The 22,208-nt window shown below is 42.0% G+C and overlaps 1 protein-coding gene across 6 annotated transcripts in view; it reads left to right on the top strand.

Moving 5' to 3' along the window:
• The window catches only part of LOC138742653 (transcription factor Dp-2-like), a 183,411-nt gene that overhangs the window by 90,710 nt on the left and 70,493 nt on the right, over nt 1-22,208 (top strand). Inside the window, exon 1 of one of the 6 annotated variants that reach the window (XM_069897353.1) lies at nt 15,132-15,191. The exons of the other annotated variants lie outside the window; for them this stretch is intronic. Within the exon in view, the coding sequence (XP_069753454.1) occupies nt 15,170-15,191 (22 nt within the window). The 5' untranslated portion in view covers nt 15,132-15,169. Of the gene's footprint in view, nt 1-15,131; nt 15,192-22,208 lie in introns of those variants that run through there. 6 annotated transcript variants of the gene reach the window in all.

Here is a 22,208-nt window from a genome sequence, read left to right as displayed (position 1 = left end):
AAGGGCGTGTGCTCCTTCTAAAAATGTTCCTATTTTTTGACCAACTAGATGGGGCAAGGGATCTTAGTTTAAACTATTCATTATGCATTGGAATTCAGGAGAATAAGACTTGATCTGATTGAAACCAGATTTTGAAGGACATTGGCAAGGTGGATACTGAAAAAATGCTTCCCCTTGTGAGGATATCTCGAACTAAGGAGCTCAATTTCAGAGAGAGGGAGATGAAGAATATTTCCTTCCAGAACCATTGGAATATTGGGAATTGCCTACTTGGGTAATTGTTTAGGCTGTTCATGGAATATATTGAAGACCCAAGTATTGGACATGTTGTGAACAGTGAGGAAATCTTTCAAAGCCTCCAGAGGGATCTGGATCAGCTAGAAAAATGGCAGATAAAATTTAATGCAGAAACATGTGAGGAGTTGTATTTAAATGATAAACCAAGGTAAAACATGCATGGTAAACGGTAGGGTAGAACAGAGGGATCTGGTAATACGGGTACATAATTCCCTGAAAGCAGCATCAGAAGTAGATCAGGTTGTAAAGAGAGATTTTGGCATATAGGCCTTTATACATCAAAGTATTGAATACAGGAGTTGGGATGTTATGGTAAAGTTGTATAGGACATTAGTGAGGCCAAATTTGGAGTATTGTGTGCCGTTTTGGTCATCCTGCGCAGGAAACATATCAATAAGATTCAACGAGTACATAGAAGATGTACACGGATGTTGCCAGGACTTTAGGAATTGAGTTACAGAGAAAGGTTAAACAGGTTAAGACTTTATTCCTTGGAATGCAGAAGAATGAGGGGAGATTTGATACAGGTATTTAAAATCGAGGGATAGAGACAGAGTAAATGCAAGTAGACTTTTTTCTCTGAGATTACGTGAGACACAAACCAGCGGACATGGGTTAAGGGTGAAAGGTTTACTTTATTTAATCATTTCACTGATTAATTTCTGGAATGCCTTCAAGGTGTGCTGCTTCACTTTGGGGGAAAAATAATTATCCTGAGAAGAGTTGTTTATAATTCCAAAACTACTCGCCCAGTGTTAGCAGCATGTCTCCAAAATTTACAGATGTTCAGTCTCATCATCCAAAGCATGATCAGCTTTTTAAAAAATTTAGACATTCAGAACAGTAATGGGCCTTTTTGGCCTATGAACCAAATTAATCTACAACCCCTGGTACATTTTAAAGGGTTGGAAACCCATGCAGACACAGGGAGAACGTACAAACTCCTTACTAGACAGCGCTGGATTCAAACCCCAGTCGCTGGCTCTGTAACAGCATCACGCTATCTGCTACACCAACCACGCCACCCTTGAAAATTTGAAAAGAGAAAGCATGGGATGCAAATAACTAATTGAATTAGTTACTGTGTATCATCCAGGCCAAATGGTTGGCAAGTATAATCCTGCAAGAACCAACTTTCATTATTTTGTTTTCAGAGGAATGATTTCAGAGATTTGTTTCCAAATCGTGAACAGTTTTTCCATATCCCAGGCCATACTGCAATAAGCTGGGAACAATCCACACCTAGTTAAGAACTGGGGTGGTCTTTGGCATTATTTATCTGGTGTGCCCTACCATTCATCACTGCCAGACTGGGCATGCAACCTTGTTCCTATTGAGTCATGCATCATTTCCCATGATGCTAACATCTGATTTTTTTTTATGTTGAGTCTATTTTTTCCTTCCCCTTACATCTTAGATCATGCATAATGTTCTTGCATTCTGCTCTGCTCTCCTTCCCCAATTGAAAGGTTAAAAAAAGAAAGGAAGCTAGACTTTACATGAAGTACATTTGAAATCAGTGGTCTGATCAGCGAGTTAAGGTTAAATGTGTTTCTATTCCCTCCCTCCTCACTCAAAAATCATAATCGGAATTTTAATAGAATCTCTAGATTAGACACTGCCTGCGGGGAAAGAAAAAGAGCTAATCTTTCAGGTTGATGATTTTTCACCACATGTCTACATGGTCTCTTCTCAAATGTTTCATAAGAAGGATGGCTCACCGTGTGTATCTCAATTATTTCCAAGATGGAGGGCAAGTGAAAAGAAAGAATCCTAAATTGAAAAGGTGGATTTATGACCAGCGTAAATGGGGACCTCGTGCATGGGGTTGTTCTGTTCTAGGTGTGTAGCCACCGTTGCTGAACCTCTTGATGGAAGAGGTGAAGAGATGCAGTGGAGAAATAAAAGGATACAATCACAGAGTGGTTAACTTACTAGAATAATACCAAGAGTAGATACATCAAATACTTCCATAACTTCTGGGTAATTTTAATGAGCGCCAAATTAAGCATTAGTAAAGATGTGCTTGAAACTTCTGGATTGCAGTAAAAACATTTTATGACTGTCCTGCAGAAAAATAACATCTTACGTGAGGCTCCATTCTTGACATGTGGGATCTCTTGCACTGTCCTTTAAAATTGCCCAGAAGGCCAATGAATTTAAGGCCGTGTTGAATTCAAAATGATGTTTAGAACAGTGGAAAGGGCTTTTATTTTCTGTACTGGACTATAAATGCACAAAGCATTCCAAGAGGATTTCATTCAACTTGCTTTCCTGGCAAGTTCAAGTTCAGGTTTATTATTAAATTACACAATAAAGCCTGTTATCCAGAATTCAACCAACCATCAGTCTCATGCAGTGGGCAAAAAAAATTGCAAAAAATAAATGAGTAAAAGAAATGGATTTAAAATTGGCACACCTCCCCTCCAGTTCACCATTCACGAAGCAGGCAATCTCGTGCAACTGGAAAATTCACTTATCTGGTATCTACCAATCGCCATAGGTTCTGGATACTGGGGTTTTGCTGTGTGGTACAATGAGAAGAATTGATTTTGTGAATGGTCCAGCAAGCAAGCTCTTGCATGCAAGAGCACTTTACAACTTGTAGTGTTGCAGTGAAAAGGTCAGTTAGTATGTACCAAGGCAGCAGGGGAACACACCAGTGAGGTTAATTCGGGAGTCTGACGGGGAAAAATCTGTCTCTGAACCTGTCGTTGCACCATTTCATACTCTTCAACCTTCTCCACGATCTGGAGGAGGGAGAAGAGAGTACCAGGGTGGGGGGGGTTCTTCAGTATGTTGGCTGCTTTTGCCTTATTATTATTATTTCATTTGTTTCCCCAAGGCACCTTGAATGCTCAAGAAGTATGAATTCTTTGAGTGTTCGTTGTGCTGCTTTTGATAACGGATAATCATTGCTGGGTGAAATGTCCATGCATCCTGCATAAAAATAAATGATGATTATATCACCGAAGGGGAGTGCTTTTTCCATTTAGCCCATGCTAGTATTTTGGACACAGACATCTGCTCTTTCTCTTTGTCCTTAATAAAATGTTAATACAGTCAACTTTGATAAAACAATCTGCCAATATGTCGTAAATGCACTGTTTGGAAGGATGAGGAGAGTAGGTCTATTCTTAATTTTTGAAAGGAAATTTGACAAATGAAGGAAGGAAAATAACAGAGCTCTAAGTGAAACCCAGGGATTACATTTGATGGCTTTTATTGGGTTAGTAGAGACATGATGGGCTGAATGTCTGAATGAGCAGATATATCCATGAATTGAGACCTTTTGTGTGCTATGCTTTTCATGGGTATTCCTTTTTCATGATCACTTTCTGTGCAATATGGCTAAATGTACCCCTCTCCTTAGCAGTGCCAAGATGAAAAATAAATCTTGCCATTAAACCCCAGTTGGTCAAAAGATGAACCTTCGGAATAGCCCATGTTCAATATGAAATTGGAACGATCAAAACAACAGGATAGTCTGGCCTGGAGGATTAAGATGGGAGCGCTACACCCCAGATATCTGCAAAACAGGAGATGACTTGTGATAACCCTTATGCAAAAAGATCTAGCAAAGGAAGACAACTTTTGTTCTGTATGATAAGGTGTTAAGGAGAACAGAAGAAATTGGCCAGACAAGACAGAATAATGATTGGAAATATCTGGGGTAGGAATTGATTTCAAAACAATAGGATGGTCTGATCTTGAGGATTTAAGATAAGAGGTCTACACCCGAGATAAACTGTAGAATAGGAAAAATTGCTGGTGATATACTTTATTAAAAAATCTAGCAAAGGAAGCCAACTTTTGTTCTGTATGGTAATTTGGATCTATATAAACTGAGCAGACTGGACAATAGGGGTCAGACTTGGGGAATAGCTCACTGTGGAGGTGACCTCCACAGTGACCCAGAGCTCGACTAAGCTTTATTCTTGTGCTGTGTAATAAACTGATTGTTACACCGAAGAAAAAAAAAATAAAATATGAAATTGGAACAAAAACCCATATTTTCAAGCTTCCATTTATATTTGAGACAAAAATTTATTTTTCTCTCTGCTTATTCTACCTACCTTTACTTGAAATGAACTCCAACAGTAGATCATGTAGCACCTTTGTTATAATCTCAACTTCATATCCAAATATTGGTTTATTCTTGAAGCCAGTCATTTGCCGAGAGAAGAAAAACAATATTCGAGAAATTTCAATGGTGTATGAACTAGGCATGATTAGGAAAATATTTCAGATATTCCTCAACTGATGAGGAAACTTAAAAATGCATAGTCTGCATTTGCAAAGGTAATGGAGTCCTGCTCAGATTCCTCATCCTGAAATGTTAACTTTCCTTCCTTTTTAAGTTCTGCCAACTCCACTGAATATTCTAGCATTTTCAGTGAACACTGATTAAACCCCATTTTGAAATTGTATATGGGTATTTTGGCAAAATGGGACGATGGAGCTAAATGTTCAGTACTATATTGACAATAATTGCTGCCTCAGTCTTCCTGAGAAGGCAGGTGGGCAAGGCTATCATACCCGCTACATGAGCTCCATTGAGAGCGTCCTGCCCAGCTGCATCACAGGGTGGGATGGTTGCTGTTGAGCATTGGATCACAGTTCAATCCACAGAACCATAAAAGTGGCAGAGAGGATCACTGGGGGTCTTCTTCCCCTCCATTGAGATGATCTACCGGGATCATTGTCTGAAGAGATGGCACAAAATTGTTGAGGACCCCTACCACTCCTCATACATCTTTCAGCTACTCCCATCGGGAAAGAACCACCAGGCTGAGAAACTCTTTCCACGGGCATTGAGGCTGTTGAACGACAGAATGAACTGCTCATACAAACCCTCCTACTATTTATTAAGCAATATTTATTTAGTTTTACATATGTATATATGCACTGCATATGTATGTATCATTTGTCGGTATGTGTGTTATGTCTGGATATATGTTTGCATGTTTATAACTGAAGATCAGGGAATGCTTTATCATTGGGTTGTAATTGACAGTTTGTGATAGTAAACTTGTTATTTTAACAACTGTAGAATAATGGATTACTAACACCTTAAACCAGGGATGTACAAAGTGGTCAATATCGACCCTCTGGGGTCAATGGGATTAGCTAAGGGGTCAATAAGTGCCAGGGGGTCAATTGAAATTTTACAGTGGAAAGCAGGGGTGGATCAACAGAAAATAGTGCCTATGGGAGTGGTGCCACCCTCTCGCGAGAGCGGACCTTGGTAGGCCACCATGTTGTATTTGGCTTCAGCCTTTGAATAACTTGAGAGTGAATTGGGGGGGGGGGTGGGCAGACTGAGCGTAGAAGAAAGATGTGTGTTCTTTGTAACTTTGGTAGCACCGCCACCTCTTTTCTCTTCCCCATCCCCCAGTCTAGTGCCGGGGTTCCATGGCCTGAGGGTTAATGAGGAATCAAGTATTCCATGAAGGGGGTCGATGGTCTAAAGGTTTGGGGACCCCTTCCTTAAACCAAGACATTTTCTTATGGCAGTCAATCTCTGCTCTGCCCATTGCTGTTTTTCTGAAATAAATTATGGTCATGCAGTGTTCCAAGGAGGTAAAGATATATTATTGATGTTTGGGGCCTGAGGCCTTCTTCAGTGTATTTGCAAAAAGCAAGCAGGTGCCTGAATAAAAAAGGCTGGGGGAGAAGGGAAGAAAGGGCAGGGGGAGGAGCACAGGCCGAGAGATAATTGGACGTGGATACAAGAACAGGAGAGGAAAGGTGAGAATTGATCAGGGGAGGGGGTGACTGTGAGTGCAGAGCTGGAGAAGAGGAAAAGAAAGAGGCAGAGCTACAGGGAAGGAGAAATAGTGATTGGGGAAGGGGAGAGATGGGGGGTGGTGGTGGACGGAGTGCTAATGGAAACCAGAGAAGTAGATGTTAATGCCATCTGGTTGGATGATGCCCAGATGGAAGATGAGGTGTTGTTCCTCCAATTTGTGACTGATCTCAGTCTGGCAGTGCATGAGATCATGGACAGCATGTGAATGGGGAGGGGAATTGTAATGAGTTTCACTGAAAAAAATCCTGCTGTTGTGGCGGACAGAGCTGAACAAAACGATCTCCCAGTCCGTGTCCAGCCTCTCCAATGTAAAGGAAACCACAACGAGGGCACTAGAAGCAGTAGATAACTCCCGCAGATTCACAAGTGGAAGGACTGTTTGGGACCGAATGGTGGTGAGGGAGAAGGTGTGGGCACTTCCTGCCGGGTTAGGTGTCAAAGGGTGATTGGTGAGAAGGGAGGAATGGACAAGGGAGCACAGTCATGATGGGTTGGCTCACTTTTTCTAAGCCCAAACTGCTAAATACATCAGCACACACTGTTCAGCTATCTTAAAGCTTTTATTAATTGATAACAGAGCCACTCCTCACAATGTTGTTATTATTTATGCCTCTTCTACTAACTGTGGAAGTGAAATTAACAGCCTATATTTTAAATGTTAGTTCCCAACCTTTAGTCCTGTGATCTCTCTGTAAAGCCCCTCAGTGACAGAAAGTAATCTAGGGCGGCTCGCTTTGTGTAATCATTTAGCACGATGCCAGCGACTGGGACCAGACCTGCACTGTCTGTAAGGAGTTTGCATGTTCTCCCCATGTCTGCGTGGGTTTTTCCAGGGGGGTGTAGGCATGATGCCTTTACAGCACCAGCGACTGGGACCAGACCTGCACTGTCTGTAAGAAGTTTGCATGTTCTCCCCATGTCTGCGTGGGTTTTTCCAGGGGGGTGCAGGCATGATGCCTTTACAGCTCCAGCGACTGGGACCAGACCTGCACTGTCTGTAAGGAGTTTGCATGTTCTCCCCATGTCTGCGTGGGTTTTTCCAGGGGGGTGCAGGCATGATGCCTTTACAGCTCCAGCGACTGGGACCAGACCTGCACTGTCTGTAAGGAGTTTGCATGTTCTCCCCATGTCTGCATGGGTTTTTCCAGGGGGGGGTTGTAGGCATGATGCCTTTACAGTTCCAGCGACTGGGACCAGACCTGCACTGTCTGTAAGGAGTTTACGTGTTCTCCCCATGTCTGCGTGGGTTTATCCGGGGGGGGGGGTGTAGGCATGATGCCTTTACAGCTCCAGCGACTGGGGCCAGACCTGCACTGTCTGTAAGGAGTTTGCATGTTCTCCCCATGTCTGCGTGGGTTTTTCCAAGGAGGATGTAGGCATGATGCCTTTACAGCACCAGGGACTGGGGCCAGACCTGCACTGTCTGTAAGGAGTTTGCATGTTCTCCCCATGTCTGCGTGGGTTTTTCCAGGGGGGTGTAGGCATGATGCCTTTACAGCACCAGCGACTGAGGCCAGACCTGCACTGTCTGTAAGGAGTTTGCGTGTTCTCCCCATGTCTGCGTGGGTTTTTCCGGGGGGGTGTAGGCATGATGCCTTTACAGCTCCAGCGACTGGGACCAGACCTGCACTGTCTGTAAGGAGTTTGCATGTTCTCCCCATGTCTGCATGGGTTTTTCCGGGGGGGGTTGTAGGCATGATGCCTTTACAGTTCCAGCGACTGGGACCAGACCTGCACTGTCTGTAAGGAGTTTACGTGTTCTCCCCATGTCTGCGTGGGTTTATCCGGGGGGGGGGGTGTAGGCATGATGCCTTTACAGCTCCAGCGACTGGGGCCAGACCTGCACTGTCTGTAAGGAGTTTGCATGTTCTCCCCATGTCTGCGTGGGTTTTTCCAAGGGGGATGTAGGCATGATGCCTTTACAGCACCAGGGACTGGGGCCAGACCTGCACTGTCTGTAAGGAGTTTGCATGTTCTCCCCATGTCTGCGTGGGTTTTTCCAGGGGGGTGTAGGCATGATGCCTTTACAGCACCAGCGACTGAGGCCAGACCTGCACTGTCTGTAAGGAGTTTGCGTGTTCTCCCCATGTCTGCGTGGGTTTTTCCGGGGGGGTGTAGGCATGATGCCTTTACAGCTCCAGCGACTGGGACCAGACCTGCACTGTCTGTAAGGAGTTTGCATGTTCTCCCCATGTCTGCGTGGGTTTTTCCAGGGGGGATGTAGGCATGATGCCTTTACAGCACCAGGGACTGGGGCCAGACCTGCACTGTCTGTAAGGAGTTTGCATGTTCTCCCAATGTCTGCGTGGGTTTTTCCAGTGGGGGTGTAGGCATGATGCCTTTACAGCACCTGCGACTGAGGCCAGACCTGCACTGTCTGTAAGGAGTTTGCGTGTTCTCCCCATGTCTGCGTGGGTTTTTCCGGGGGGGGTGTAGGCATGATGCCTTTACAGCTCCAGCGACTGGGACCAGACCTGCACTGTCTGTAAGGAGTTTGCATGTTCTCCCCATGTCTGCGTGGGTTTTTCCAGGGGGGTGTAGGCATGATGCCTTTACAGCTCCAGCGACTGGGACCAGACCTGCACTGTCTGTAAGGAGTTTGCATGTTCTCCCCATGTCTGCATGGGTTTTTCCGGGGGGGGGGTGTAGGCATGATGCCTTTACAGCTCCAGCGACTGGGACCAGACCTGCACTGTCTGTAAGGAGTTTACGTGTTCTCCCCATGTCTGCGTCGGTTTTTCCGGGGGGGGGGGGTGTAGGCATGATGCCTTTACAGCTCCAGCGACTGGGGCCAGACCTGCACTGTCTGTAAGGAGTTTGCATGTTCTCCCCATGTCTGCGTGGGTTTTTCCAGGGGTGTGTAGGCATGATGCCTTTACAGCACCAGCGACTGAGGCCAGACCTGCACTGTCTGTAAGGAGTTTGCGTGTTCTCCCCATGTCTGCGTGGGTTTTTCCGGGGGGGTGTAGGCATGATGCCTTTACAGCACCAGGGACTGGGGCCAGACCTGCATTGTCTGTAAGGAGTTTGCGTGTTCTCCACATGTCTGCGTGGGTTTTTCCGGGGGGGTGTAGGCATGATGCCTTTACAGCTCCAGCGACTGGGGCCAGACCTGCACTTTCTGTAAGGAGTTTGCATGTTCTCCCCATGTCTGCGTGGGTTTTTCCAGGGGGGTGTAGGCATGATGCCTTTACAGCTCCAGCTACTAGGACCAGACCTGCACTGTCTGTAAGGAGTTTGCATGTTCTCCCCATGTCTGCGTGGGTTTTTCCAGGGGGGTGTAGGCATGATGCCTTTACAGCACCAGCAACTGAGGCCAGACCTGCGCTGTCTGTAAGGAGTTTGCGTGTTCTCCCCATGTCTGCGTGGGTTTTTCCGGGGGGGGTGTAGGCTTGATGCCTTTACAGCACCAGGGACTGGGGCCAGACCTGCACTGTCTGTAAGGAGTTTGCGTGTTCTCCCCAAGTCTGCGTGGGTTTTTCCAGGGGGGTGTAGGCATGATGCCTTTACAGCTCCAGCGACTGGGACCAGACCTGCACTGTCTGTAAGGAGTTTGCATGTTCTCCCCATGTCTGCGTGGGTTTTTCCGGGGGGGTGTAGGCATGATGCCTTTACAGCACCAGCGACTGGGACCAGACCTGCACTGTCTGTAAGAAGTTTGCATGTTCTCCCCATGTCTGCGTGGGTTTTTCCAGGGGGGTGTAGGCATGATGCCTTTACAGCTCCAGCGACTGGGACCAGACCTGCACTGTCTGTAAGGAGTTTGCATGTTCTCCCCATGTCTGCGTGGGTTTTTCCGGTGGGGTGTAGGTTAATTGGGTGGCACAGACTTGTAGGGCTGAAATGGCCTGTTACAGTGCTGTATGTTTAAATTTAAAATCTTCATCTTTCAATAACTTTAACTGAGTCTATCATATTGGTCTATAATCTTTGATCTAACAAAACGAATAAGCCTATTGTTTCAGCTCTTTGCATTTATTAATACTGCAGTAAATATGCACGCCTCAATAGGTTTCCAGGGTGTGAAGAGTACTAATGCTGCATTTGGTTTATCATAACTGTGGCCTGACTGAGGTTGTGTAAAGCCTTGACAATGTTGACTTGCTTGGGTGTGTCAGTAATCTGTAGAATAAGATTGGTTTCATTTTTGTTTCCAGCTATTTTCTTCTGGAAGGTATTGCAGAATGCTAAAACTTAAAGTGATTAGAACAGGCTGAGAAACAACAGTTGCATTACAGGGAAAACATGGTCATGGCATCACAATATGTTTGTAACAGACGGACAGCAGATTAAAGATCCTAACAGTTCACAGTAATTTAGGGTTGTACTCAGCAAGTGAATGAGCGGAGCATTCCAAGAGGTTCCTATATTCAACTTCCTAGCTGTGCCAAATCAGTAGATCTACTTTCAAGATTCAACATTTGGCCCAGTGTAATAGCTCTGCAAGGATTGAAAAATCAAGAAAAGTTTTGCAGAGAAATGTTCCATAGGATCAGCATTCAGAAAATTAAATGCAATTTGGTAGTATAATCATTCCCAGAATGAAGATTGGAGATATTCTAGGTCCCCTCCTGCTGCAGTTGTCACAGACCATTTAAAATTGGAACCGGGCCAGATAGCATTCAAACTTCCAAGAGAAAAGCTTGGAGAAATTCGGGTTAGAAATTAAGGATGAGAAAAGTGAATAGAGCTGAAGACCTGGCCCTAATATTGAAGTCCATAAATTTAAAGTGCCTTTTATTTCACAAGAATCGTGAACAATTAGATTATGAGCAAAGTGGGGTGTGTAAACAGCTACTGATGAAGATTGATATCTCAATCTACCTGCTCTTTCTGCAGCTGGCTGCACTGCACACCTCATTTGCACCTCAAGGGCTCAAAGTACTGGTGTCTTTTGTCCCAGTTTTTCATTGGGGACATTCAGCCAATCTGTTAAACGGAACTAAGTCTGGAATGAATTGAAAAGATGTTGGGTACAGTAAAAGTCCTAAAATCCGGGTTCTTGGGCAGTACTTTTAAATTCAATTTTCAGGAGTATAAAAAAGAAATGAACAGATACATTTTTATAGTTATTAACAAAACATTTTTTTCATAAGAAATATAAAATACAAAGAACAATTATTTGTTCATTTTCGCGAATTCTGTGCATCTGACACTTACACATGCATGTGAAAGGCCTCTAAATTAAAAAAGCTTGACAGTTTTCGAGAAGTCAGGATTCTTGGGTGGTCTGGATTTCAGGCATCTGGATTTTTGGACTTTACTGTATACAAGAGCAAGTGAGGAGATTCTGAAAAAAAACCAGACCATGCTGTCGACATGCAGAATTGTTTCTTGTTATCATTAGGACCGTTTTGAGAGTTCTGTTGAAGACACTTGTTTCTGGTTCTTGAATGGTTTTCTGGTTCTTGAATCTGCACTGCATATTTTGCTTTTAGATTCCTGTGTAAGGTTCAACTGGAAGTTTTATTCTTCAAGCTTGAGATTTTGACAGGCTTTGGAGCAGACTGGAGAAAATATTTCTGAAATAGAAAAATTAAATTTTGTAGATAGAATTATTTATCCTTCCTGATTGGAGCAAAGCCTAGTTTGATCATTCCCCAGGAAAGCATTGTACCAAGTGAGCATCTTGAAAGTATCATCACCATGTGGGGAGATGGTGCTGAGCAAGACTCTTGTCACAAGAATCCAAAGTACCAGACACAAAGCATTAGTTTAGTTTTGTGCAGTTAAAAATTGCAATTGTTGCTACCCAGCAAAATGTAGCTTTGACTGAAATGGGAGGGAAAAAAAATCTTCTGTTCTTGGAAGTAAGTTACAGCAAGCTGGTCCCACATATCATCAATCCGCACCAATTCAGTACCAGTTGCCATTATGCAAGGAAAATTTTACCTTTTTTTTCCCCCCTCCTGCTCTCTGACTTGCTTTGTAAAACATTCACAATGGAAAACTGTTGATCGGTTTACAAGGGGAATAAAATCCAACACAAGTCTTGACACTGCATGGTGAAGCCAATCAAATACCCTGTAAATGGTCATGTGGAGAAAATTCATATTCTGCATATCTAAAGCAAAACCCACAAAATGCTGGAAATACTCGGCAGATCAGGCTGTATCTGTGAGAAGCAAATCGGAACTAATGTTTCACATCAAAGACCATTCATTCAAATTATTCTGATAAAGAGTCTTTCCACGTATGCAGCTTGACCTGGGTATTTGTACATTTTCTGTTTTTATTTTACCTACAATGGAATTGTAGTTTTAAAAAAAAAAGAGCTGGTACTCAGTTTGGCACTGAGACACAGTCCACATCCAAACTAATTTTAGTACCTCACATTAGCAAGGTACCATCTCCAGCTGTCGGACACTTTAAATGTATTCTTGTATTTCCATTTTGAAGGCAATTTGTGTCTTGAAGTTTATTGTGGAAGGGATTGAGGTTTTGGAACAGCATAGATTTTGAAATGTGGTACCAAAAGAAGATTTTTTAATTGAAACTCATGGGCAATCCACACAGGCTGTGAGTTGCTGGCAATTGCAGTCGAGAGATTCGCACCAGGCTGCCGCAGACTGCTGGAGACTGGCTGAAGGGGTATCAGAACTGGGATGCGAGAGGGTGGTGGGAGTGTCGGAGAATCGGATCTGGAGCTCAGGCTACTAATTATTTGGACTGGACTCTGGCTGCAGGTGCTGCAGAAGCGCTGGTTGAGAATCCATGGACTGTTGGTGACTCGAAGGGGATTTTTTTGATTCTCTTTCTCTGACTGTAAGAGGTGCCTCAGGCAACTTCTGCTGATGGCAAATCTGTCTGCCTTACAGCAGATGAAAACAAATTCCATGTAATATTGTATTACATGACAATAAATTTAATCTTGAATCTGAGAATTTCTTCTGGTTACATAGCAAACATGAGAGCTGATTGGTTAACAGCTAGACTTCGATGTTTCCAGGAACTGATTTGCTCTTTCTTGATAAATCTGAACTCATTGCATGACCCCAGCACCCCCTGCCCTCTAAACAGAAATGACCTTTTCAGTGGCCGCAAGTGACTGTGTTGGAAACTAATTATTTTCATGAAAACGAATGCAAAACAAGAGTGCCCTATACTTGTGACAGTAGGGAGTCATCGAGATATTGGATCTGCAGGGCCTTTGTGGTTTCCATCTGATAGATAATAGGAAAGGAATTTCTACAATTTTTCTGGAATTTCATTTGCATCTAATTAATGATGTCAATTGCTTTGAGTATTTCTAATGAAATGGGAATTGTTAGATCAAAGAGACTTCAATGGCATGCTAAAAAAAAAGCCTTGTATATGAAATTGACATGAGAGATGAGATGTGTTTATAACTTTTATGTTAAGAACATGGGAAAAAGAAGGAACAGGAGGCCATTTTAGTTCTACAAGATCAGAGCAGATTGAGTGTTGTCAATTGGGTTCTGATGAGGTAGCTCTAGCCTGAAACATTGGTATGTATTTTTTACCTTTGTTATATGAAGAACACTGCTTGATTTGCTGAGTTTCTCCAGCTTTCTTGTTTTTACCATTTTAGCTCAGCACCACTTCATCATTCTAAACCCATGATTTGCCTTAACATTGAGAAATTTACATTGAGGAGGGATGTGGCGTGATTGCGTAAGTGGGAGACATGAAGGTACACCTCCTATGGGAGAATTAATTATTAACTGACATAAAACCATTATTTTCAAATTTCGAAAGTTATTAAGCTTTGGGAACCTACCTGCAAATTTTTCAATATGGCTTGAAAGAAGGAGAAGGCCCAGATAATTAAGAAAACTGCTGCAAAGGAGGTGGAAAAAATCTGAAGAAACCGGGCCTACCTTGATGTTGGAGTCTCCTCCTCCTTGGTCGACTCGAGCTGCAATGGCCTGAGTACAAGTGACACTGGCACTAATTCTCTGCGAGCCGGAGAAGATGGTGCTGGAGTCCAGAAGAGAACAATCAATCTGCAGCTTCTTCAAGATCAATCGCGCATATGTGAAAGTCCGCACATGCACAGGACTGAACAAGCTATTTCCCTGTGAGGAACAACTGAATCGACTAAAGCTGCTGTCATCAGTGTTGCCTTACAGCTCAGCCTCTTGTGGAGGCAGAGTCTGAACCACATGAGAGTAATTTAGAAGAACAAGAAGAAGAACAAGACAGAGGAGGAGGATGAAGAAGAAGAGGAATAGAATATGAAGATCAAGAAGCCCAATTGGTAGAAAGTATTGAAGCTATGAAGGTTAAGATTCCTGAAGCTAGAAGTCAAGACATAAGCAGCAAGTGCAAATTTCTATATTGAATCAATTGCAATTATTCAGTAAGAAGATTGATAGGCAATTAAGACATGATGCTAAAACACAATTTGAATATGTTAAAGGAGAAATGGAAAATATTAAGGAAGAAATGAAAAAATATATTAGGGTGTTGATAAAGTTCAAGTTCAGAAAATTGAAGAGAATGTGCAAGAGTATAGTGAAGTGGAACAATTACAGTTAATAAAATGGAAGGCTATTACGGCATGGGATGTGGAGAAAAAATAACTTTTGCATAAAATTGTTTATTAGAAAATCATAGCTACAGAAATAATGACTATTGTTGGGCTGGTTGAAGATTTTGAATTCTCTAATCCCACACAATTTTTTCAAAAATGGATTCCAGAAGTTCTGGGTCTTGAGAATTTTCCAAATTGAATTGGATAGAGCACATAGGGCCAATAGAAAGAAGCCATTACCAGGACAATCCCCATGTTCTATTTTGATTAGATATTTGTTGTCAGGATCAAGAAGCAATATTGAGAGTGGCTGACCAGCTACCTGAAAATATAAGGGCCCATTAATAGTGGCTCAAAGGAGAGTGTTTTTCTATGCAGATTTAAGTATGACGGTAGTGAAAAGAAGGAGTTTAATCCTGCCAAATCAGTTTTGTGGGAAAAAAAAGATGCAACTTCTCTTTTTGATGCATGCTGCAGGAAAAGTATTGAAGCAAGAAAAAGTGGAAGAATTCAATGATGATCAAGTGAATAGAGAACTTCAAGAGACTGCTTATTATCTACAAATGAACTCCTTATTAAATTTAGGTAGGGATTGTTCTTACCGGTGGGTCTGAGGTCTTAGTACTTCTTCTGCAATCATGCACCACCTTATGGCGAAGGCCACTTCCTGTACAATAGTGGGGGGTAGCACTGGCTTTTTTTTCTGCGGTATTCTTTTAATTTGGGGGTGTTTTTCATTTTTTTCCTTTTTTTATTCAATTTTCGTTTCTCTTTTTAGACAGAGATGTCAAGTGCGATTGATAGTTTTATCATGCTGGGGGTCCAAGGTGAGGGGCAAGGGGAGTTCTGAATTTTTTTATGAAATAGAAAAATGGCTGATAGCAGGATATTAAATTTTGTTAGTTCTAATATAAATGGGCTTGATAACATGATTAAGAGGAAAAGGATGTTAGCTGATGTAATAAAAATGAAAGTTGATAATGGTTTTTTTTTGAAAGAGACTCATTTAACAGAGAAGGGACATTAGAAATTAAAAAGAGATTGGATAGCCTCAACATTTAATTCTAAAGCAAGAGGAGTTGTGATATTGATTAAGAAAATTTTACCTGTTAAAATTCAAAAAATGGTTATGGATCCTGTGGGGAGATTTGTTTTGATACATTTTTAATTTTATTCTGAACTGTGGATACTTATGAATATTTATGCACCAAATGTGGATGATGAAAGTTTTATTCAAAATACTTTTATGTATTTAGCTGAAGCTCGTGTGAAGGTGAAGGTTTTGATAGGAAGGTATTTTAATTGTCGTGATCCATGTTGGATAAGTCAGTAAGATCAGTTGTAAAAGCAAAAGCGGCAAAGATGATTTTGAATTAATTGAAAGATTTGAATTTGATAGATATTTGGACGAGATTAAATCCGAAGGAAAGGGACTATTATTTTATTCACATAGACATGATTCATATTCGAGAATAGATTTGTTTTTAACATCAGTGCAATTGCAAGAAAGAATTATGCTTTCAGGGTGAGGCTAGGATTCTATCTGATCATTCTCTACTTTTGATTAAATGTTTGGTTCCTGAGAAAGAAAAAATCGGTTTAAAGGTGGAGATTCAATTCTACATTGCTGAAGAGAGTAGATTTTTGTGATTTTTATAAGGAACCAGATTCAGAATTTTTTTTAGAAATAAATTCTAATTCATTTGACAATCAGACTTTGAAGGTGTATTTACAAGGTCAGATGATAAGTTATACAGCAAAAATTAAGAAAGATTATATGAAAATAGATCTAAAAGTAAATGGGAAGTGGATACTGGTTTTATTTTTTCCGAAGATGATTGGTTAGATATTTGTTATGATAGGTAGCTAGATTGATAAATGCCCGTTATGCAATGATTAACTATAATTTTTTTATCAATAATATTTAACACCTGAAAAATTTAAAAAGTATGGTTTTCATGAATCAGACGTGTTTTAGATGTGGTGATACCGTTGGAACTTTTTTTCATGCCGTTTGGTCATGTATACATATACAATCTTTTTGGAAGAAAATTCAATCGTTTTTAGAATAGCTGTATAAGATTAAAATAGTTTTAGATCCAACAATATTTTTATTGGATAGTTTGCAACCTTTGAAAGGCTTGGGATTAGATAAGTTTCAGCTTGCTTTTGTATATTTAGCTTTATCTATAGCAAAAAAATGTATTGCGAGTATGTGGAAAGATACAAATATGATTGATATTAATAGATGGCTTAATGAGATGAAATATTGTTTAATAATGGAAAAAAATACGTATGTTTCATGTGATAATAATTTTTTATTAGTAAGTGGTCGTAACATTCAGAATATTTATATTTCAATTTACATTGATTAGATCTTAATATGTATATTTAATTTTTCTTTAAATTTTTTTTCTTTATGGCTCTCCTTAGGAGACTTGGCTGAGAGTTACCTTCCTCTTTTTTTATATATATATATATATATCTTCTTTTCTTTGGCTTGGCTTCGCGGACGAAGATTTATGGAGGGGGTAAAAAGTCCACGTCAGCTGCAGACTCGTTTGTGGCTGACCAGTCCGATGCGGGACAGGCAGACACGATTGCAGCGGTTGCAAGGGAAAATTGGTTGGTTGGGGTTGGGTGTTGGGTTTTTCCTCCTTTGCCTTTTGTCAGTGAGGTGGGCTCTGCGGTCTTCTTCAAAGGAGGCTGCTGCCCGCCAAACTGTGAGGCGCCAAGATGCACGGTTTGAGGCGTTATCAGCCCACTGGCGGTGGTCAATGTGGCAGGCACCAAGAGATTTCTTTAGGCAGTCCTTGTACCTTTTCTTTGGTGCACCTCTGTCACGGTGGCCAGTGGAGAGCTCGCCATATAATACGATCTTGGGAAGGCGATGGTCCTCCATTCTGGAGACGTGACCCATCCAGCGCAGCTGGATCTTCAGCAGCGTGGACTCGATGCTGTCGACCTCTGCCATCTCGAGTACCTATATATATATAAAAAATAACGTTCATGTTTACAATTAATTGTTGGAAATGTCATATTATTTGTTTTTGAACGAATAAATAAAGTTTTTAAAAAAATTATATGAAAGAGGTTGACCAATTGGAAAAGGAAATAGAAGGTTTGAAAAAAGATTTACAAAGAAGGGCTTCTGAAGAGAATGCTCTTAGTCCATTAATCTTTTGCTCCAACTGGTTTAATGCATAGATTTACTTTGTTTGAAGATGCTCATGAGAAAACCAGAGGCTTCTGTTCTGTTCACTCCAACAAGGGAGAAGTTTAGAGTGCAAGGGAATGCTCTCCACTTCTTCCCCTCTTCTTGCCTCTCTGTCTTATAGGGACTGCTCCCTCCTTGGCTCCCTCGTACACTCGTCTCTCCCCACCATTCCCTCGCCCCCTCTTCCCCTGTAGCTGCAGGAGGTGCAACACTTACGCCTATATCTCCTCTCCCCCACCCCATTTCTTCCTCCTGCCCCCCTCACCATGGTCTGGAGCCCCAAACAGTCCTTTCAAGTGAAGCAACACAATTGTGTATCCGCAGCACTTATTTACTGCATCCGACGCTCCCTTCGTGGTCTTCTCGACGTCGGAGAGACTGGGCACAGATTGGGAGATCACTTCACTGAGCACCTTCTCTCCATCTGCATCAGTGGCATAGACCTCCTAGTAGCTATCCATTTCGGTTCTGTGTCACACTCCCACACTCACATGTCTTGTCTATGGCCTTGTGTACAAAACCGCCCACAAATTGGAGAACAACACCTGGGCATTCTCCAACCAGATGGCATTAACATCCACTTTTTTGGTTTTTGTCAACCCGTTCTCCTATCCCCCCACCCCCCTTCCCTTCCCCTTTCCAGTTTTCCCTCCTTTCTAGCCATCCCTCCTCCCCTTGATCACTGCTGTCCCCTCCCAATTTATCACCTGTCTTTGAAACCCCCCCGCTCTTTTGTTTGGACACCTGCCGACATTTTTCCATATCTTGATGAAGGGCTCAAGCTCAAAACATCAGTTATGCATTTTTTTACCTTTGCTATATAAGGGACACTGTTTGACCTGCTGAGTTTCTCCAGCTTTTGGGTATCTACTAATGCTCTCCACTTGCGTGGCTGCATACAGCTCTAACAGACAACAAGCTCATTGCCTTCCAGGACATAGCCCGCTTGATTGATTGCTCAGCTGCCCGATTATTACTAGTGCACCATCTGAAAAGTGTAGTTTGATAGCCTACATTCACACCAACCCATGACCTTGTACATCAAGAAAGGTAAAGGCAGTGAATTTAAGAAATGCCAACGCCAGCAAGGCATCCTCCATCCCGAAATGTGTTATCATTTGCACCTTCATTATCCTAAATCCTGGGATTTCCTGTCCAACAGTGTTAGGGAGTATCTGCATCAGAAGAACTGCATTGATTCAAAAGGCAGCTCATTGCCACCCTCAGAAACAGGTAGGTAAGGCAGTAATGGTGAACTAATCACAAGTGCCCACATCCTGAAAAAGAAGAACAGGAAGAGATTACTGCAGAACTTCAGACTGAAATCATTTCCTTTATTGCCATTTCCTCTCCGTATTCTGGGCCTGTGATTAACTCACATCACAAGGTTGTATACAGTTTCTTGATTCTTCACTAATCTTTTGGGTGGAAAGCATTATTAGAGGCCTTCTGGATCTTTCTATGGGCATCATACAATGCCTATTCTTGCTGTCGAACAATTTACTTTAAAAAATATAGCATTAGATTAGTTACAAATCCATGGTTGCTTTCTTTGATCATCTCATCCAATGCTTAGTCACCACCTGTGGTGATGAATGCCAGTGAAGTGTTTGCAGTAATCTGCAGTTGGCAGATAGCTTACCAACAGTTTGACCCCTAAGGTCATTTAATTCCTTACTCTTTTGAAATTTGCCATCTTGGATTGAAAATCTTTTTAGATTTGGTTGGTTTGCAGATGCAGCAGGCTCTAGAGAAGGCAAATGGAATGTTGGCCTTCATTACTAGAGGAATTTAGGAGCAGGGAGGTTATGCTGCAACGGTACAAGGTACTGGTGGGGCTGTAAGCACAGTATTGTGTGTAGTTCTGGTCTCCTCCCTTGAGGAAGGATGTACTGTCTTTGGAGGTGGTGCAGAGAAGGTTCCCCAGACTGATTCCTCGCATGAGGGGGTTAGCCTATGAGGATGGATTGAGTTGTCTGGGGCTGTACTTGCTGGAATTTAGAATAATGAGAGGGGATCCTATAAATTTGTATAAAATTATGAAAGGCCTAGATAAGATGGAGGTAGGTAAGTTGTTTCCATTGGTGAGGAAGACCAGAACTAGGGAACATAGTTGAGGGAACCCTCAAGATTCAGGGTTGTAGATTTAGGACATTGATGAGGACAAATTGCTTTTCTCAGAGTGGTGAATCTGGAATTTCCTCCCCATTGAAGCTGTGGAGGTGACCTCAGTAAATCTATTTAAGACAAGGTTGGATAGACTTTTACATAGTAGGGGAATTAAGGGATATGGGGGGGGGGGGGTTGGAAAGGGCAAGGTAGGTGGAGGTAAATCTATCAGCCTTGATCTCATTGAATGGGAAAGCAGGTTTGATGGGCTGGATGGCCGACTCGTGCTCCTATTTCTTCTGTTCTCTTTGTGTCAGCTTTTAACTGATTCTGACTAATTTGCTCTCTGCTAAATTTAGCTTGGTCTCTCTTACTCATGAATACATCCCGCTCCCTCGTCAGGTCATAATTTACATGATTGTAGAATTTTGTCCCAAATGCAATCTTGAAAAGAATCGTCTTTGGTGAATTGCATGGACCTATTTCTCCCATCCGATGCAAGTTAGAATCTTAAATTTAAGGACTTTTGCTTTGGGGTCTGATTCCCCAATTTGTACATGTTCGTATTTTCACATAACAACACTTATTGGGCTGGTCATGTTATGCTCAGCCCACATTATGTGACTATCGCCTATAATTTAATGGTATTGTAAAGTGGAGTTGAAGCCCTTCTGCCCCATGTTCTCCTCGTATCTGCATGGGTTTCTTTTGGGTATTTGGGCAGAATGGGCTTGTGGGCCAGAAGGGCCTGTTTCCATGCTGTATGCCTGCATTTAATTTAAAACCTACCAAATCTGTACGTTTTGGACCATGGGAGGAAACTGGAGCATCCGGGGATAACCCACGGAGGTCACGGGGAAAACATACGCCAGATTCTAACCTGGATTGCTAACAGTGCTGGCCTGTGGTCACAAGACCTTTATAGCTGTGCTTCTTTCAACCACCTCAGGGCCTCGCTACTATAGCAGTTCTGTAAGGTGGAACAGGCCACAAGCACCAAGAGAAGGCCTTGATCAAAACCACCTACAGCCAGGGGACGTCACGTGATGATGTAGCTAGGACGTAAAATCAGGCTCTCCCCAAAAAAAAGTTTTAAAAAGAAAAGAGCTTGTACTAAAACTCATTTAAAAGATTGTTAATAATCTAGAAAAAATAATTAAGATGCCTCCAAAAGAGGATAAAGACCTTGAAGAAATAACAGAGAGTGCAAGAAAAAGCTGGGGCCTGAAGTGAAGACTTCACTTGGCACGAAGAGAGCCTCCAGGTTGGCCTCCCAGCGGTCGGCAGCGCCTCGTGCACGTGCATTCGAAAGGGGAAGGTCCCGACTGCGCATGCATGAGGAGTCGCGCGTGAATGGGTGGCCTTGGAAGAAATGTTCAAAGGCTCTTCCAAACAGGCTATGAAGACATTGGGAATAACTTTGGAGGAGGAAGAAATTGAAGAGAAAGATGAAGAAGATGACCCAAGCTTAGAAGAATCAATCGAAGAAGAAGAAAGGGTAGGAAAGAGAATTTAAAAACACTGTTAAAATGATTATGGAAGAGTTAAAATTAATAAGACAAGATATTAAGAGGTCAGAGTTAAAGGTCAACAGTGTGTGAAATGCAGAGAAATCGTCAAGGAATGGAAGAAAAAGTTCAAAATATTAATATGGAGTCTCAAATTGTTTAAGAAAGAGTAAACAAAATGTCACAGCCTCCATCATCTTTCAATGATGTGAAAGTAGATTCATAAGAGAATTTCAGCCAAAGAAATAATGTTAAGATTATAAGCCTGAAAGAAGGGGGTGAAGGTTTTAAACAACTTTTACAACGTTGGATCCCAGAGTCTTTTTGGCAAAACATTTTTTCAAGGAGACATTGAAATAGAAAGGACCCATAGAGCTCCAAGGCCTAAACTTTCACCAGGTCAGAAACCAAGACCTATTTTGGTGAAATTTCTCTGATGTCAGGTAAGAGAAAAAAAAAATCTAAAACGGGAAGCTAAGGAAAGAAAACTTCCACTGGAGTTTGGTGGATATAAGATTTTTTTTTTCACCCTGATATAAGTTTTGAATTCTTTTGGAGAGAAGAAAGGGATGCCCATTATTGCAAGCTCTGCATTAGTAATCGAACCATTGGCTGAATTAATCAGAACAGATTTTGATATTAAAGGTCTTAAAATAGGTGAAAGGGAATGCAAAATAAGTTTATTCGCAGAGGATGTGATTATATACTTAACAGACCCGGTGTCTTCACTAGATAAATTATATACCCGACTAAAACAATATGGAGCAG

The sequence above is a fragment of the Narcine bancroftii genome, chromosome 9 (genome assembly GCF_036971445.1).
Source record: "Narcine bancroftii isolate sNarBan1 chromosome 9, sNarBan1.hap1, whole genome shotgun sequence".
Taxonomy (NCBI): Eukaryota; Metazoa; Chordata; class Chondrichthyes; order Torpediniformes; family Narcinidae; genus Narcine; species Narcine bancroftii.
Note: the sequence above shows the minus strand (reverse complement) of the source record. Positions and strands in the feature narration are given on the sequence as shown.